Genomic DNA, 19,573 nt, shown 5'->3' with positions numbered 1-19,573 from the left:
GGGTGATCTAAATATAAAACACTCTAAAAGGAGGTATGATCCTGGGCAACTGCTGCAGTGTTAGAAAGATCCACTCTGGGAGGAAAAAAAGAAAAAAACAAAAAACTGCTTTCCAGGAATAAGGCAGATAGTCTGAAGTAAAATATAATAGAGAGTATAACTGATATTAGCAACACCCTGTGGAACTCTGGTGCTCAAAAGAAGGGCAGGGAAACCTGTTCAAAAGCTTGGACCATGAGGACATAAGTGGGAAGAAGCTGGAACCAGTGTTAGGGATGCTGGATTTGTTCATGTTAAGTGTGTGGCCCCCAAGGCTATAAGAAGAGTAAAGGAGGGGCAAAGGAAGAGGCTCTGGAATATCATTTCATGGACAAAGCATAGGCACAGAAGGTTGCAAAGGAGCCCTCAGATCTAGAAGCTGTCAATACAGAAATGTGCACTCTTCCAGAAAGGAGAATCATTGGTGATCCTAGTCTGGGTTGAAAAGGAGCCAATGGTACAGCACTTGGCAGGAACTGGTAACCCAGTTCTGTTCAGACAGGGGAGAAGACAGCTTGCAGGGTAAACTGGAGATGGAATGCAAAAATCATCATAGCTGCCATGGGGTCCAGTCATAAGGAGGCATGGAGTCCATGGAGAGAGAAAGGAGGTTCCCCCTTCCAGCCCTTATCATCACAGTGGGACTCTGCAACTCAGGCTGGGGTCAGAGAAAGGGATTTGATGTCCTCCTCTTGCCTCCCAAGAGCATCCAACTGGCACTGGATACTTGCTGCATAAAAACCTTTGCTACAGAATTTGTCTTTTTGAGAATGTTGTCTAATGTTATAGTGTGTAACGAAGTCCACAGGCACCTCCCTGTCATCCTTTGGCCGGTAGAAGAATTCCTGGTTGGAGTTATAGTCTGGCTGCCTTTGATTATCTTCCACCTGACAAAGAGGTATAACCTGAGGGTGAAGCAGCCTGCTGTGTATTCTGTAAACAATCCCATTATCACACAACAACTCAATGAGCAGTATTTACCCTTACAAGTTACCTCTCAACAACTCACCAAGCTGCTTTTCAATAAAGCTATTACCTGTGTTTTGTGAAGGTAACCCAAGCACATCTTTCAAATGAGAGGCATTGTCAGGAGGAGGAAGGAGTGGATTTTCAGCTAGCTGGGATGGCCAACACCACTGGGGTTCACCCAGTTAGCTACACTGAAAGGAACCATGTGTTTCATGGCCAGAAGTCAGCCATGAGCTCTGCTTTAGGGTTGTTTATTTAGTGAATGTAAAGTAACTGAGCCTAAGGCTTCAAACGGTGGCAAACCTCAAGTATTTGACTTAGGAGCTTCTCATTTTTTAAAATACCTCTCCTCTGGAAAAAAAAATACCTCTCCTCTGAATAACACAATTAGACTCAGGTATAACTACAATAATTAATAACAATATTTTTTTCTTTAGCTTTAAAACACACAAATTTCAGTGGAAAAGGCATTATTCAGTTTCAATAAAACAGTTCATGTATGAACTGAAAACTGCACTTACCAAACAAAAATATTACACCTTGTAGTTCACATTCTGTTTCAGTGTTGTTTTTTTTTAATTTTTATTTATTTATGATAGTCAGAGAGAGAGAGAGGCAGAGACATAGGCAGAGGGAGAAGCAGGCTCCATGCACCGGGAGCCTGACGTGGGATTCGATATCAGGTCTCCAGGATCGTGCCCTGGGCCAAAGGCAGGCGCTAAACCGCTGCGCCACCCAGGATCCCTGTTTCAGTGTTTTAAATTTTAAGTACAAATAAAAACTCCAAGTAGTCACACAGGATGGCATAATTGAAATAGTTCAAGGTCTGCTTCTCCGTGTTTACAATCACAGTGCTATTGTTGTTTATTTTGAATCAGCTGTTTCAATTCAGGAATAAGTAGGGCTACAGGGACTGGAGACAGGGACTGTCCTACCTATCCCACACTCCACCAGTTCCAAACCCTCAGGACCATCCTCTAGGAACAAACATACATAGTTGAGTCCCTGTGTGTTAGAAACTAATTGAACAACTGAGAGTTCTTCCAGTTAACTTCTGTGTAGGATACAGTGCTCTTTCAAAGACAAGTAACAAAGATGTGCTAGCTTGAACATTATATATAATTAAAACACAACAGCAACCACATGAATTGCTTAGAGCTTAGACTACTTTTTTCAGGAGGAGTATTTTATCACTGGCAGTTGTAGAATTTCTAGCACATGAAGATAATAAAAAACATATCAAACTTTTAGGGAGTTTCATCATTTGCTATTCAATTATCTACAGACAGTGTGCCCCTTACTGCCTGTACCCAGTGTGGACCACTGCCATAGAGGCTTCCTTGGTATATTTCCAGTTGGATAGGTCCTGAAGTTCCAGAAGTATTTCCTTTTCTTTTTAAAGATTTATTTATTTATTTGAAAGAGAGAGAGAGAGAGAGAGAGAGAGCATGAGCATGAGCAGGGTTGGGGGGAGGAGCAGAGGGAGAGGGAGAATTTCCTACTGAGCAGGGAGCCTGATACGGGCCCCAGGGCCCTGGAATCATGACTTGAGCTGAAGGCAACCCCTTAACCAAATGAGCCACGCCGGGGCCCTCTATAAGTATTTCCAAAGTGGTTGATTGGCTGGAGCCACCTGTGCTGATTGGACCGGGAATCAGTGTATGGCACCAGGAAAGACATGTGCCTCTGAGGCTTGGTGCAAGATCCCATTCAGTAGCAATACTGCATATTGGATGGGAGCAACCTGACTATCTTTCTAGTGAAGTATGTATATGTACTTGTGTTCAAGTTGTCTCTTTTTGCACAGTGGGCTATTGTTAACATATCTTCAAAAGACTTAGTGTGCCTTCTTGGATTAGAAGGCTTTATTAGGAACTTAGAATAGTAGTACAACCAAGCAGGGCCCTTCCTTGCAAACTTAAATAGCCCAGTGTAAAATTATGGTAGCAAAAGGAGCAATACCTTTGTAGTCTTTCAAGGTCTACAAGGAAGGCATGCCTAGGTCTAACATAGACAATGGTCCTTCCTTATCCATGGTTTCCTTACATGTTTATTTAGTGAATGTAAAGTAACTGAGCCTTTAGTTCAGTTAAACTAAGTGAATGGTGAATCCCAGTCTGACAGCAGATGATCCACCTTCCGACTAATCATCAGAAGGTCATAATAGTCCAGTGCTATGTCACATGCCTATGTCGAATGAGATGCCTCACCTCATCTCACCACATATACATTTTATCATCCCATGTCATCACAAGAACAAGGATGAACACAGTACAGTAAGATATTGAGAAAAAGAGACCAAATTCACATAACTTTTATTATAACATGATTAGATCTATTCTGTTTTATTATTAGCTATTGTCATGAATCTCTTACTGTGCCCAATTTGTAAGTTAAACTTTATCATAGGTACGTATGTATAGGAAAAAAGATGGCATATAGAGTTCAGTACAATCTGCATTTGAAGCACCCATTGGGGGGTCTAGTATCTTGCATCCTCTACAGATAGGGGGCAATTACTATCATTTTATTTTTACACAAATATTTGAGACATAGGTTTTATTGTCCTTAGTTTATGAGTAAACTGAGGCTCTGAGAAGTTAGGTGATTTCTAAACATCCCACAGCTGGTACACAATGCAGGGGGACATAAAGCATGATCTTCTGAGTCCAGTGTACTTTTCATGACACAGCACTAAAGTATGGTCATAATAGGGCCTGTCATACATGAGATGCTTGCAAGAATGCTTGTAAGAAGTTTACAATCTGTTACTTAGTAGTAGGTCAGATTCCATTATGTTTAATCCACCAGCAATGCCCTTTTTCCATCTTGTCCACTGGATGTATTCTTCTATTGTCTTTTAAGACCCTATATCAAGAGACATCTTCATCTATAAAGCCTTTTCTGACCTGAAGGCAGAGCCCACTGCAACTTTCTCCATTCTCTCCACTCTGGTTTTGAATTCCCTACCAGGCTAAGCTGTAACCTCTGATTTGCCATCTGTCTCTAAACTTCTCTGTGAACTCCTTAAAATCAGGAGCATTATTTTTATTTGTATCCCCAATGTCTAGCATCTTTCAGCCTCAGAGTAAATATTAATCTCTACACATCCCAATTTCTGAGAAAAAAATGTAACTAAAAGTATTTATAATTGAGGGTGAGTCAGCGTAACATCACCCTCCTATACTGAGAAGAATATATCCATTAAGTTCTATTTGCTTTCTCATAGAGATGAGAAATCAGAAATCTAGAGAGACACGCTTACATCACTGACTCCATTTCCAAATACTGATACTGAGAACATAATAAAATTATCTTGTGAATGAAATCAATATTCTATTTCTTAATGCTGCTAAATGTATCTCCCAAACCAATCTTATATCACATTAGCAAACTCTCAGAGAATATTGGAGCCAGAATGAGTCTTTGAAAATAATGCAATTCAACACAGTGATTTTATACATGAGGAAATCAAGAGCCTGAGATACTAAATGACTTGCCTGAGATTATATGTTTGGTTAGTGGACGAGCCAAACCAGTGAGCACTTTTCCATACTCTTTGCTGCTTCCATGACCCAAATAAGAAAGAAGATTGGTAATGACAAAAGCAAAGTCCAGGCACAGAGCACTGGTGTGCTCCCTCACCCACTCCCAGCTCAAGGATTGATTATCTCCAATAGCAGAGGGTTATTCCCTTGACCAAATAATATGCAACATGACTCTGTAAAATGCAAGTTTTATCCCTTAGAGAAATTAAAATGAATTCTACACTCAAACAAAAAGGTTTGCATACACTTTCATAGCAAAGAAATCAATGCCATAAAGTGAGACATCAGGAGGGGCTTGATTTTAGAACATCTACCTCCAGAATTGTAATAAGTCTGAGCTGTCTGAGCCACCACTCATGTAATCTGTTATGGCAGCCACATGAAACTAATACAATGACTTTATATAACACTCATCAAGTGGGATGTATCAAAGGATGCTGGAGGAACCAGAAAAAAAAAAAAAAGGATGCTGGAGGATAGTAAGTTTAGAGGATGTGGGCCCCTCTTCCCTTCAAAGGGAGACTGAGTGGGGTTGGGGTGATCATGCAGTGAATTCCTGATGGGAGAAACTCTGTGGCCTTGTGTCAATAGAGTATGTCATCTGAAGGTGAAATAGGAGTTTGGGAAGATGGTGGAAAGCAAACACTGAGTCTGAGCCAACTGCCAGAAGGCAAGCTCACCAAACACGATGACAAAGGTCTGAGTGAGAAGAATTATCAGAAGCCAGAGTCTGAGGCCAGAGGATAAAAGGGCCAGGGAGAGAAGGGCAGGGAGAAAATGGCTAGAAGCGCAATTTGGGGTGGCATCTGGCTGTTGTCCACAGGGAGCCTCTACACGCTGTGTCCTACCCACCTCACTGTTTCTTTCCTATCTCCACAAAGGAGAACTATTTCCACCCTCCAGCAAGTTGCCCATACCAGAAACCTGGGAATCATGGATAAAATCCTTCCCTCTCTCTCACACTTGACATCTGTTATAAATCTAGGAGCAGGGGATCCCTGGGTGGCTCAGCAGTTTAGCGCCTGCCTTTGGCCCAGGGCATGATCCTGGGGTCCCAGGATTGAGTCCCAAGTCAGGCTCCCTGCATGGAGCCTGCTTCTCCCTCTGCCTGTGTCTTTGTCTCTCTTTCTCTGTCTCTCATGAATAAATAAATAAATAAATCGTTAAAAAGAATTTAATAAATCTAGGAGCACTGGTTGGGAAATCTGAGGTAGTGTGGAGGAAGCTAGCTTTGGTTTTCTTCTGAGGACACTCTTCATGGAAAGGCAACAAAACCAATTCTAATCCAAAAAAAAAAAAAAAAAAACAACATTATTTCTCACTTCTCAATTTGAAGATGTTAGGCTAGAACAGTGGCCACTTCATCTTCAAATGGGATTGATTTATGAGCATTTTAGCAGCCTTTTTTTGTTCTAAAGATTTATTTATTTACTTGAAGGGGGAAGGGCAGAGGGAGAGAGAATCTCAAGCAGACTCCCTACTGAGTGCAGAGCCTGATGCAGGGCTTATCCCACAACCCAGAGATCACTACCTGAGCTGAAACCAAGAGTCAGATACTTAACTAAATAAGTCACCCAGGTGCCCCTCCACATTTTGCAGCCTTTTATAGTTTTCTACATATGAAGGAATGAGGGGCACAGCTTAGTACACAGAGGAATGCTCACACTATTTACCACACAGAGGAATGAAGGTGGTTGATCACATTCCAAGATGGCCTCCAACATTCTCACCTTATATATACACCCACCGAGTATGAATCAGATTTGTGTGTAGGATGGAATTTCACTCCTGTGATTAGGTTACATGGTATGTGAGAGATGAAGGGATTCTGCAGATGTGAATAAGGTCGTCCATCAGCAGACTTTGAATTAATAATAGGGATATTATCCTCTCTTTAAAGAGACTCCTCCAAACCTTCCCAGAAGAGAAGAGATTCAAAGAAAGACATTTTCCTCTTGGCCTTGAAACAGTCAGTCATGTTGTGAACTATGGAGAAGGGACAGCCTATAGTAGCTGAGAGCCTCAGTTCTATAATTTTGAAGAACTGAATTCTACCCAGAATCTGTGTAAGGTTGGCCCTGGATGAGATGCAAAGGGAACTGACACTTTTGCAGACTTATAAGACCCTGAGCAGAGGACCCAGCTAAGTGGTACCTGAACTCCTGACCCAAGGAAACTGCAAGGTAATAAATGTGTGTCTATTTAAGCTGTTATGCATGGTAATTTGCTACACAGCAAGAGAAAACAAATATAAGCACCATCTACTATATGGAGGAATAAAGGGTATGCATGACCCCGGGCAGGTCTTCCTACATCACCAAGCATCCCACCATCCAGCCTTCTTCCCTTCCCAGGAGGAAGGCAGAGAGAAAAGAGAGCCCACATTCCTTACCAATGTCTAAAAGGAGACTTTCTAAACTACAGAAAATTGGCCATTTCAAACAATGCAGGTAATTAGGTATCAGTGCTAAACCACAGGTAGTTGTCAACAGATATAATTACCTGCCTCTTCTAACAATCTGGAGGTTTTAAAACTACCCAGCAAGGAAGGGGTGGAAAACTGCATCCTAGGAGAATTTATTGTCCCATGTGAACCATTTCTCCCTGATTTTGAAAACATACCAGAGGATGGTGCAGTGGGCCAAAGTAGCCTCCTAATCCCATCCTGATCAGAAACGAAGTTTCAAATTCCTTTATTAATCACTCAATTTGAAACTCAGTTTCATAATCCCTTGGTGCTTGCCAGTTCTCTGAGGAATAGCAAATCACTTAGAGCTCCTGTCCTCTTGTTCCTGGGATCCCCATGCAAAATACTTGAAGTGTGCTCCAACCACGTGGAGGCTCCTGACTGCTCCAATCTCAAACCACTTTGCCTCTGACAGTCTATGCTCCAGCCACAGTGAATTCTGTTCTATTTCTTATGCATGTCATGCCCATGCGTGCCTCTGAGCCCTTATGCAGGTGCACTCCTTTGCCTGGAACACACCTCTAAGCCAACCCTTCATACACAGGGCTCCTGAAATCCTCCAATGCCCCAAAGCGATGAGAGGAACATCTCTTGTTCTAATGAGGCAACTCAAGGTGGGCTTCTGGATGGCCTCTGGATAGGAGCTATTCAGCAGAAAGACCAAGCTTGGAATTTTGAGGCCCTCCCCCACCGATTTTTCCAGAATAAGGAGGGGGGCTCCAAAAAGAGTCAATAATTGATCATACCCATGTATGGAAGCCTCCATAAAAATCCCTACAGTGGGGTGTTTGGAGAGCCTCCAGAGTGGTGAACACATGCCTGTAGTAGGAGGGTGGTACCCTCCCCAACTCCACAGGGGAAAAAAGCTCCTCACCCCATGTATTTCTTCATCTAGCTCTTCATCTGTATCCATCATCATATCCTTTAATAAACAGGCAAATGTGTTTTCCTAAGTTCTATGAGCCACTCTAGCAAATCATTCAAACTGGAAGGAGTTGTGGGAACCTCTGATTTATAGCCAAGTCAGACAGAAGTTGTGGGTAACCTGGGGATCTACTCCATGTGACTGGCATCGGAAGTGGGGTGGGGGCTAGCTTCTATGACTGCCCCCTCAACCCAAGGGATCTGACGCTGTCTCCAGGCAGAAAGTGTTAGAATTGAGTTAAAGACACTCAGATGGCATCATGGAGAATTACTTGCTGGGTGAGAAAAGCTCCCCACATCTGGTGGCCAGAGCATCAGAAGTGAAATATGCTGTATGAGGAGCAAAAGAGACGCAGGTAGGAAATGGCAGGTTTTTCCAATATGCCTTTGTAGCCTGTACTTCAGTTTCTAGTGCTGTGTTTATTTTGATGCTGCTGCTGCTGCTGATGATGATTCACACCTGTCTTCAAGGAGCAACAATTCCTCTGCTCTGATCCAAGTTGATTTAGCAAATCTGGAGCCCCTAATGTATCCAAGGTTTGTGTTATGACCTGGAGGGGTAGGGGTAAAAGGAGACAAGGCTCCTGTCCCTGGAGGCTAGACTGTCCTCAGAGTCCCCTCTGCATCTGCCTTAGCTCACATCTTCCTCATCCTGAATCTTGCACTAGCATTCATCCTTCCCTTGGTACCCCAATGCATTCAGGGTAAAATCTAACCTGGTAGCTGGTACTGCCTCCTGTGACCGAACTCCTGTTGCCCTCCTCAGCCCTAACTCTCCTGAGCTCTCCTCATGCAATGAGCCTCTCTCTTCCCAACCTCCAGGCCTATGCCCAACCCCTTACCTTTTTGAAAGGCCATTTCTTCCCTTCTTCCCTCGCAGAATCATACATGTTACCCCTGGGGATTGCATCAGCTGAGAAGCCCTCTGTGCTCTCTCAAGCTGGGTAACTCCAAACACCCTTCATGGCAATCCTGGAAATGCTATAACATAATGGATAATTATCTATGTCTCTCTCACTATCGTCAGCAGCTTGAGACCACAGTGGAAAATCCTTTGTGTCTTTACCCACTAAGGACCAAATATGGCCATACTGAAAACAGGTATCCAGAGAGAGCTTGCTGGATGAGTGAGTTCAAGAGGTAAGGTTCAGCAACCTGAGAGTAACCCTTAGGACGTGGTGACATAGAAGTGAGGTCCTTCACCTCTTCTAGAGTTTCATATAGTTCTAAAAATATATATCCCAAGTGTTATGACTTAAAGCTTTAAAGTGGAAGCAAGCCCCTCAATTCTGATGTCCTGGTCTGAAAAGACTAAAAGAAACTCCCCATTCCAAACATTGCCATGTGAAGCAGGTGTTGTGGGTGAGAGGCTACTTATTACTTTTAGTGACTGTCTCTCCCACTAGATTGAAAGAAGTAAAAGGCCATCTCTTTTTTAAAACCCCAACTCCTAGCATAGTGTCTCCGCTCTAAAGAATGCCTGACTCCCCTACTGCTTTGGATAAATGGTATGTGAAAAGGCAGTATTTGGCACAAATTTTTTCGAAATGTGTTAAATGTGTATATTTATGCTAAATGATAAATGTGTTATCTACACGTGTGAAAGAGAGATATACTTTAAATGTCACTAAACAAACCCCATGACGAATCTTTCAATAACATGGTTAACCCAGTTTTTGGTTTTTGTTTTGGGGTTCTGTTTGGTTTTTGGTTTGGGGGTTTTTGTTTTGTTGCTTTGGTTTTGTTTTTGTTGTTGTTTTTTTGTTTTTGTTTTTTTGTTTTGGTTTGGTTTTTTTGTTCTTTTATTTTTGGTTTTCACAGCCTTAGTATAAGTGCCTGCCACCTCTTGCCTGGATGATTAAAAAAAGAGAAAAAAAAAACATCTCATGAATCCTGTGCCTCTGATATTCTTATCAAAATGCAGTTCATCTCCATTACTATAGCCATAGCTGGCTTTTTATTTTTTATTTTATTGTATTTTTTTATTTTTAAAAAAGATTTTGTTTATTTATTTGAAAGAGAGAGCACAGAGGGAGAAGGAGAAGCAGGCTTCCCACTGAGCAGGGAGCCCAACTCGACATGGGGCTCAATCCCAGGACCCTGAGATCATGACCTGAGCCAAAGGCAGATGCTTAACCGACTGAGTCACCCTGGTGGCCCCATAGCTGGCTTTTTAAAATACACATTTCATTGTGTCTTTCCAGAGCTTAGGGATGTCTTAAAATTCCTCTATTTTGAAAGGGATTGTGTCTAAGCTCTTGAACATGGAACACAGTCTCATGACCTGGCCCTGATGGCCTACTGGCCTCCTCACACATAAGCCCCAGGGTGTGCTCTGTCCTATAGATGCTCCCCACACCCATGGCGCATTTCCACCCCTCTCTGCCAGTGCTGTGCGGCCTGATATTCCCCGCCTTCTCCTCCTCCCTTGAGAATCCAGAATCCGGAAGAATGCTTTGGGCTGCAAGTGACAGAAAACCTGACTCAGAACAGCTCCAACAATAAGAAATTTGTTATGTCACTTAAGAAAATGAGATAACACTTGTTATCTCACTTAAGAAAATGAGGCAGTTCCATGGTTAATTTAATGCTAAGTAAGCCATCCAAGAGCTGTGTTCATCCAAGTTTCTGTTTTGTCATCTTTGGTGCAGCTTTTGTCCCCACTGTGGACAGAATTGTTTACCCAGCCTCATGTTTATATTGGTGAATCAATCAGGGTTTTCCAGAGAAAGAGAACCAATAGAATGTGTGTGTGTGTGTGTGTGTGTGTGTGTGTGTGTGTGTGTGGAGAGAGAGAGAGAGAGAGAGAGAGATTTATTTCAAGGAACTGGCTCATTTTATTGTGGAGACTGACAAATCTGTAATTTGCAGGGTAAACTGGCAGATTGGAGACCCAGAGAGGAGCTGATCTTGCAACCTGAGGGCAAAATATTCTGAAAACACAATTTCTTCTTCATTGGAGAACCTCTCAGTCTTCTCTCAAGGCCTTCAACTGATTGGATGATACCACCAACATTAATTAGGAAGGGTAATCTGCTTTACTTAAGCTCCACTGTTATTAATGGCAATCTCATCTAAAAAAAAAAATGAGGGATGTCTGGGTGGCTCAGTGATTGAACATCTGCCTTTGTTCTCAGGGCGTGATCCCAGAGTCCCAGGATCGAGTTTCGCATCGATCGCATTCCATGCCTCCTGCATGGAGCCTGCTTCTCCCTTTGCCTTTATCTCTGCCTCTCTCTCTCTCTCTCTCTCTCTCTCTCTCTCTTTCTCTCTGTGTCTTTCATGAATAAATAAATAAAATCTAAAAAGTACATTCACAGTGGGACAACCTGGGTGGCTCAGTTGGCTATGCATCTGCCTTTGGCTCAGGTCATGATTCCACCTCAGTTCAGGGCTTAATATCAGGGACGTTAGTTCAGGCCCTGCTTTGGGCTCCACACTGGACATGGAGCCTACTTGAAAAAAAAAATCTTCACAGAAACATCTAGAATAGAATTTAATCAAATACCTTGGTACTGTGGACTAGCCAATTTGACACATGAAATTAACCATCATGATTTCTAAATGAATAAGTCTCAAGAAACAGATTGAAATAACCATTATTGGGGTGGATATTAATCAAAATTAATTTTCTGGGGCTGGGGAAGGACTCCTTCTCTGAGCATATAAGCACATGCCTGTGTGGAGGATGGACATAAATAAAATCGGGACTCTGCCTGCAAAGCAGGCTACAGTTAGGGATGAGGTTTGATGACAGTGTAGATAAGATTAGGTAAACAACAAAGTCTGCTAATCAATATGCAGGTAGAATCATAATACTTTATGGACTCTTTTACATATTGTATAAACCCTATTAGAACCTTTGTTATACTGAATCATAGGTTTATGGCTCATCTTCCTCTTTAGACAGTGGGTTCACCTTGAATAAGAACCATGTATCAGCTACCTCTTTATCAACATCCCCACGCATGGTGCTCAGCATCAAATGGCTACTCCATAGGTGCTCTGAACTGACCAAAGTGGGTTATTCTGGTGCTAAATCGATTTTGTGCTTACCATTAAAAAGTCATGTATTTCTACGCACCACAAGCTTTGTTGAAATCACAGATTCACAACAGTTATGCCAACTGACAATTATTTCTAGATACTCTTGCAAAGAACTTATGGGGCAATAAAATTTGTCCTAATAGTCCAGTCAGACGAATTTCTCTTCTTTTTCACACATCCATAACATGAAAAAAAAAATCCCAGTGGCAAAGCAAAGAACATTCTCAACCTTATACTCAGCAATGATAATAAGAAATAAAGGGTCCATTGTTTGCCCAAAGCACCAACTCAGATAAAGTAGGTCATTTGGAGTGTGTCAGATATTAGAGCCTCAGGTCCAATTACTTAATTCAAAAATGCTCATGACTCTTTTTTTTTTTTTTTTTAACAGAGGGAGTGCTCTAAAGTTTAAGAAGCAAAATCATCAGATACAAGTCTTCTTCACCAGGAAGCCAGAGGGCTTTGGGACTGCTAAGTGCAGAGAATGATAGTTACTTCTCAGTTGGCCACTGTGTAGAGACCAGCTGAACTCATCAATCCAAGGAACAATTACAATCCAAGCATCTTCCATGTTCTATGCATCATGAGAGACCTTTACCTGCATTATTATATTTCCAATTTACAGCTCTCTGCCTTTTCCCAAGCAGAGAAGTATCAAATATCCAGTTATGTTGCTATTGATAAAATAATAACAGTTATACCAAAAGAGCAACTGACATGTCTTCCCACCATGCATCAGACATTACCATAAGCACCTTATCTGCATTATATAATTTAATCCTCACAAAACCTCATGAGGCTGACTGGGTCCTTATCTCCATTTGAACAGATGAATCACCCAAGGATCTGAGGGTAGGTAGGCAATTTGCTGACAGAACGACCAGTAGGAAGCCACAGAACCCAGACTCAACCCTGGGTCTGTTTGACTCGAGAGTCCACACTCAGACCTCTGTACCTCACTGCTTCCCGTGTAGCAGATTTTATACATATAAAGCTGGAAATGAGGGAAAGTTCAACTCTTTTAAATCAACACACAAAAGGAAAGATAAAACTTTCCTATGGCTGTCTCAGAAGCAATAACCAAATCAAAAGTGGGCTTTGAACACCTGTAAAGAAGTAATGTGCCAACAGAGGGGAAAACATCAAAAATAAAATGTGGGGCAGAAAAGCAAAATTTTGCAGGGCTTATTCAGTATTATCCGTGAGCACTTCAGTCACTACAGAGGATATTATTAGTTTAGCAAGACACATTATAACCTGGAGGGAATGCCCTTTGTTGCTCTAATTTCATAATTACAATGCACAAAAATATAATTATAAATGCAATTTCTGAGATATCTTGAATATGAGAAGCAGATTCCTCAGAAAAACAATAAGCACTCCATCCAATGGAAAGGGATGTCTCCAGTTGTTGAGGATAAAGTGCCCTGTATCTTGATCATGCCACATGAGAATAGCTTGTGTCAATTAAGTTGTTACAAGATTATTATTAGAAACCTGATCATTTCTAGGTGAACTAATCAAGACCAGTTTCTGTGCCCACTGGGCCAAGGACTAAATGTGCCACAGTAAATCTGTACAGTTAATAATATCAATTTATGAGGCCATTTGGCAGTCTTATGGGTCACCCACTCTTTCCCCATGCTGCTTTCCTTCTGTTGGAGGAAATTGTTCCACAGTACAATTGAGAAAGGGACACTCAGAGGGGTTTAATAACTTGCTGAGCTCTGTGCAGCTGATGCAATGAACACTACAGAAGAATGACAACACGATCGAGAGCTGCCAGGAGTGAACCAGGTGACCCTGGGGCACTGCTCTGCCCACCTACCATCAACTACAAAGATCTCCCCTGGCACGTGGAGCCCTCTGTTCTTAGTGCCTACATGGGGACTCCATCTTGACTTCTCTCAAGAGCTGTATTTCTTACTCTCCCACATCTGAGCAGTTAAAACTACTTTGAAATACCTCACCTGCCTTTCTGTCCATCCTTCTCCTTAACATTCTTGCTCTGTCTCTTGCCTCTCTCCCTACTAGAGTCTGACACTTCAGAAGGATGAGGACCATGATTGAGGTGAAAAGTGGTGGGGGACCACCCTCCGCCTTCCTCTGGAACTGAAGCCATGCTAAGTCTCTGGCTCTAATTCGTCTTCAGTTCTGGCCCCACCCCTGCCATGCTGACAACATCCACTCCACCTGTTATTTTTAGCTCATGCTTGGCCCAATCTGCTAAGTCCTGACCACAGATGCTACTGAAGTGACATCAGTGACAGCATGCATCCCAGCAAGCCTCATTGTCATGGTCAGCCTTTCCAGACTTCCTGTTTCATTAATGTTAAAAAAGATAGTTCTTTCTTGTTTAACCAAATTCCAACAGACAGAGCTTTAATGCTCCATCCTCTGGTGTCCTCTCCCTGGAAGAGCCACCTATAGATGGAACAGCTTTGGGATATAGGCTCACGTGGGGAAAGGTGGTCTTGATTAAATTGCCACTCTTGAACAAACCTCCCCTTGATGAGAAAGTTTGACATCTACAATGCACAGGAGATGCTGGTGCTCCTTACCACACTCTCCTTTCCATATAGTGAATGCAAACTTCTGGAAATAACATTATGTATTTCATTCAAATTCTTCTCTCAAAAATAAAAGAACAAGAATCCATGTGCATTTACCTGGAACAAAGCTTCCCTGGACCACCTCCTTATACGCCCACCAGCCTTCATGGATTTTTGGTGAATTCTGTTGAGCTAAAGGAGAAAAAAAAAGGAAGAGTCATTGAGAGGCTAGCAGAGAATCCCTGTATCCTAGTTGTGGAAAAATGGTGAATATACATACAATAATTCTCTTCTACCTACAAGTCACCCTACAAAATGCAATAGCAAAACCTTCTCTCTCCTTTTTTTCAAATAGATTATTAACCTGTAAATATACTGTCAATGCATTTTTATAAAAAAGCACTCAGGAGATTTCTATTGAAGGGAGAGGGACAGTAATTATGTATTTAAGCCTATTTAACTCCCTGTCATTTGTCTCTACCTCTGACTTCTTTTCTGCACCTGCCCCTATACATGTACACCAAGCACACACCCTTTCCACTGGGATTGAGGAGAGGAGGCTGATCCCATCCTCAAGCCAGACAAGAACTCTACATGTGCACAAACCCCTTAGAAATGGAGAGAAGGTAGGAGGTTTGCTACAAGGGCTAGGCTAGAAGAGGGAAGGGTACAATTGGTCAGCTTTCTTTAGGCCCCAGGAAAATGAAAACAAGAGTATAAATAATCATAGGGGGAGCTTTTGACATCATAGGGAGAAAAAGTGGAAAGCTCAAGAAATTGGAACGTAGCATAGGGATCTGTGAGCACATGCTGACATGAGCTTTGACCCTTGTGAGAGTCAGTGGGTGATTTGAGGTGGTCCTATTACGTGTGACTGTATGTCCAAAGTACAGGTGGCACAGAACTTGTGTGGATCCCTTCACCATTGAACTGCATCGTATTTCAGCTGTCAGTCACACTGGAAGAAAATAAGGTAATTTCGATCATATTTGTAATTGGGCAAGTATGTAGCAAATGTTAAACCTTGACTTTCATTTCCTTTCTTTAAATCTTGTTCTTTTTCAGTCTCCTTCAGATTTGTCATTCCAGGTTAGAGAGAATGGTATAAGACAATGTGTTTGAAAGCACAGCTTTGCATAGAGAGGAATTGCTAAATTTCTTTAGATTCCATATGAGCTTCAATTGCTTAGCTCCAAGTGTCTTCCCATAGTAGAAGGAAGATAGTTTTTTTGCCTATGATATGACAAGGCTGCTGAGGCTTGCAGCTCTGTGATAAAGACACAGTGCAAATGAAAAGGAAGCTTACTCCCCGAGATGACAGAGAGGTTCGAGGTCTTTAGAAACAAATAGAATAGGGACAAAGAACCTACTTAAAGGCTCTGGAAGGATATCACCTTTCAAGTTGCCCAGCACAAATCTAGGGCTTGGGATGTGTCAAAGTACACTGGATTACCCACTACCCCAATTCCATGTGGAATGGATAGAGCTCAGATATTCCCACAGCCCTGAGGAATATCCTAAAGGCAGCTGAGTTGAAAGCCAGTGCATCTGTTCTAGGATAGCAGGCAAAGGGAGAAGTGGCCTCAAAGCCCCGAGGCTTGGAGAGGTTTTGTCCAGCCAGAGAGCCAAGTGGAAGAGTCAACAGAGACTCTAGTTTATTTGTGGCACTAGGAAAAAACAAGGAGATTTGAAATCAGCTAGGAATGCTTTATGCCTGACCAACTTAAGAAACCAGATAAAGAGTTATATTGCTTGGAAAGTTTAGCAAGTAGGTGAACATAGGACATTTCTCTGGTTCAGAACAATTCTGATGCTTCCTTCGAGCCTTCACATTGCATGATACACTGTCCCCCTTCCTTCCCAGCTCATTGGAGGTCATCACAGGAGAAAAAGAGGAATGCCAAAGATTTAGAAATCTATGAGATCAGATTCACCTAATGTACTCAGACCCAGTGGCCCATTTTTGAAACAAACATTTAATAATGCCTGCCTTGATGATAATTAAATAAAACTCATAGACTCATAGTACATCTTACAAACAAAACAAAAACTCTGATATTTCACTAAATTTCAGCCTAACTCTCCTGAACGTGAAGCATGTCCCAAGTCTAAAGGAGATACACATATCTGAAAGCCCAAAAGTATTGAACTGCAGACATTACTTAATAGCTCTGCATTAGAGATAAGGCAGCATTGATTTGCCTTATCAAAGACAGAAATTTCTGAGTTTTATCAAAACTCACCAAATTTTATCAAATCAGAATTGTTGCCTATCTTGAAAAATTTAAACCATAAATATGGCCTTCTTTCTTTATCAGAGGTAATTGTTGGGAAAGCTTAAAGTTTAAATTCAATTAATTAACATATAGTGTATTATTAGTTTCAGAGGTAGAGTTCAGCAATTCATCAGTTGCATATAACACCCAGTGCTCATTACATCACATGCTCTCCTTAATGCTCAATACTTAGTTACCCCATCCCCCACCCCTGCACTTCCAGCAACCCTCATTTTGTTTCCTACAGTTAACACTCTCTTATGGTTTGTCTCCCTCTTTTTGATTTTCTCTTATTTTATTTTTCCCTCCCTTCCCCTATGATCCTCTGTCTTGTTTCTTAAATTCCACATATGAGGGACACCTGGGTGGCTTAGCAGTTAAGCACCTGCCTTCAGTTCAGGGTGTGATCCTGGGGGCCCGGGATGGAGTCCCGTATTGGGCTCCCTGCATGGTGCCTGCTTCTCCCTCTGCCTCTCTGCCTCTCTCTGTATCTCTCATGAATTAATAAATAAGATCTTTTTAAAAATTCCACATATGAGTGAAATCATATGATAATTGCCTTTTCCTGATTGACTTATTTCATTTAGCATAATACCCTCTAATTCCATCCATGTCATTGCAAATGGTAAGATTTCATTTCTGATGGCTAATATTCCATTGTGTATATATATACCACATCTTCTTTATCCATTCATCTGTGGATAAATATCTGGGTTCTTTCCATAGCTTGGCTATTGTGGATATTGCTACTATAAACACTGGGGTGCAGATGCCCCTTCAGGGCACTACTTTTGTATCTTTGGTGTAAATACCTAGAGGTGCAGTTGCTGGGTCATAGGGTAGCTCTATTTTTAACCTTCTGAGGATACTCCATACTGTTTTCCAGAGTTGGTATAGTTGCTATACCAACTTGGATTCCTACCAGCAGTGTAGGACTGTCCCCCTTTCTCTGCACCCTCACCAGCATTTGTTGTTTCCCAACGTGTTAACTTTAGCCATTCTGACTGATGTGAGGTGGTATCTCATTACACCAAAAAACATAAGATAATTAGGAATAAACTTAACCAAGGAGGTAAAAAATCTGCACTCTGAAAACTAGAGAATACTCATGAAAGAAATTGAAGAAGACACAAAGAAATGGAAAAATGTTTCATGCTCATGGATTGGAAGAAAAATAAAGTTAAAATATCTAAGCTACTTAGAGCAATCTACACATTCAATGCAATCCCTATCAAAATGCCACCAGCATTTTTCACAGAGCTAGAACAAATACTAAAATCTGTATGGAACTAGAAAAACCCTGAATAGCCAAAGGAATGTTGAAAAAGAAAACAGAAGCTGATGACATCACAATTCTGGACTTCAAGCTCTATTACAAAGCTGTTATCATCAAGACAGTATGGTACTGGCACATATCAATGGAATAGAATAGAGAACCTAGAAATGGACCCTCAACTCTACAGTCAACTAATCTTTGACAAAGCAGGAAAGAATAACCGATAGAAAAAAGAGTCTCTTCAGCAAATGGTGTTGGGAAAATTGGACAGCCCCATGGAGAAGAATGATATTGGATTATATTCTTACACCATACACAAAAATTAACTCAAAATGGATGAAAGACCTAAATGTGAGATAGGTATCCATCAAAATCCTAGAGGAGAACACAGGCAGCAACCTTTGTGACCTTGGCAACAGCAACTTCTTGCTAGACACGTTTCCAAAGGCAAAGGTAACAAAAGCAAAAATGAACTATTGAGACTTCATCAAGATAAAAATCTTCCTGCATGGCAAAGGAAACAGTTGAAAAAACAAAAGCAACCTACAGAATGGAAGAAGATATTTGCAAATGTCTTATCCAATAAAGGGCTAGTATTCAAAATCTATAAAGAGCTTATCAAACTCAATATCCCCAAAAAATCCTATCAAGATATGGGAAAAAGACATGAACAGACATTTCTCCAAAGAAGACATACTAATGGCCAACAGACACATGAAAAAGTATCCAGCATCACTCAGCATCAGGGAAATACAAATTAAAACCACAATGAGAAGCCACACTCTCGTGTATATAACTTGTATATATGTGTATATCCTCATTACAAGTGAGGACCTTCACAGCACTCAAAAATTTCTTTTTGACATCAAATATCTTTACCAACTTGTTTTATAAAAATTTTTGTTGATAGTACTTACACATATCCATTTCAAACAATTAACATATAGCTTTAGCTATAATATAAAGAAGAAATAAAAGAAATGTGACTCAACATATATTTCAGTGTGCATGTTTGAGCATGATGCACTAGAACAGAGATCAGCAAATTGCCATCTACTAGCCAAAGATGGCCCACTATTTTTGTACAGCTCAAGAGCTAAGAATGGCTTTGCATTTTTAAGTAGTTAAAAAAATAAAAAAGAATATCTTGTGACATGTGAAAATTATATTATAAATGGAAATCTCAATGTCTATAAATAAAGTTTTACTGAAACACAGCCATGTCCACTTCTCCGCAAATTGCCTTTATGGCTGCTTTCTCACTACAATGGCAGAGTTCAACAATTGTGACAGAGACCAATTGGCCTGTAAAATTTAAAATATTTCCTATGTCGCTCTTAACAGAAAAAGTTTATTGATTTAATTTATGCACATAATTTCAAAAACTCAATATAATATAATGTCTTAACTGTAATATAAAGGATAAATGCATAATTTTTAATAAAATGTTGTATATTCCCATTTGTAAATACTTG

At 41.1% G+C, this 19,573-nt stretch overlaps 1 protein-coding gene across 4 annotated transcripts in view; it reads right to left on the bottom strand.

Annotated features, from left to right (window-relative positions):
• The window catches only part of CA10 (carbonic anhydrase 10), a 482,388-nt gene that overhangs the window by 384,781 nt on the left and 78,034 nt on the right, over nucleotides 1-19,573 (bottom strand). For all 4 annotated transcript variants that reach the window (XM_041726075.1, XM_041726076.1, XM_041726073.1 and 1 more), the window contains exon 3: nucleotides 14,664-14,738. In XM_041726075.1, the coding sequence (XP_041582009.1) occupies nucleotides 14,664-14,738 (75 nt within the window). The remainder of the gene's footprint in view (nucleotides 1-14,663; nucleotides 14,739-19,573) is intronic.

Source organism: Vulpes lagopus, chromosome 12, assembly GCF_018345385.1.
Source record: "Vulpes lagopus strain Blue_001 chromosome 12, ASM1834538v1, whole genome shotgun sequence".
In the NCBI taxonomy this organism is placed as follows: Eukaryota; Metazoa; Chordata; class Mammalia; order Carnivora; family Canidae; genus Vulpes; species Vulpes lagopus.
This window is presented reverse-complemented; position numbering and strand designations above follow the sequence as displayed.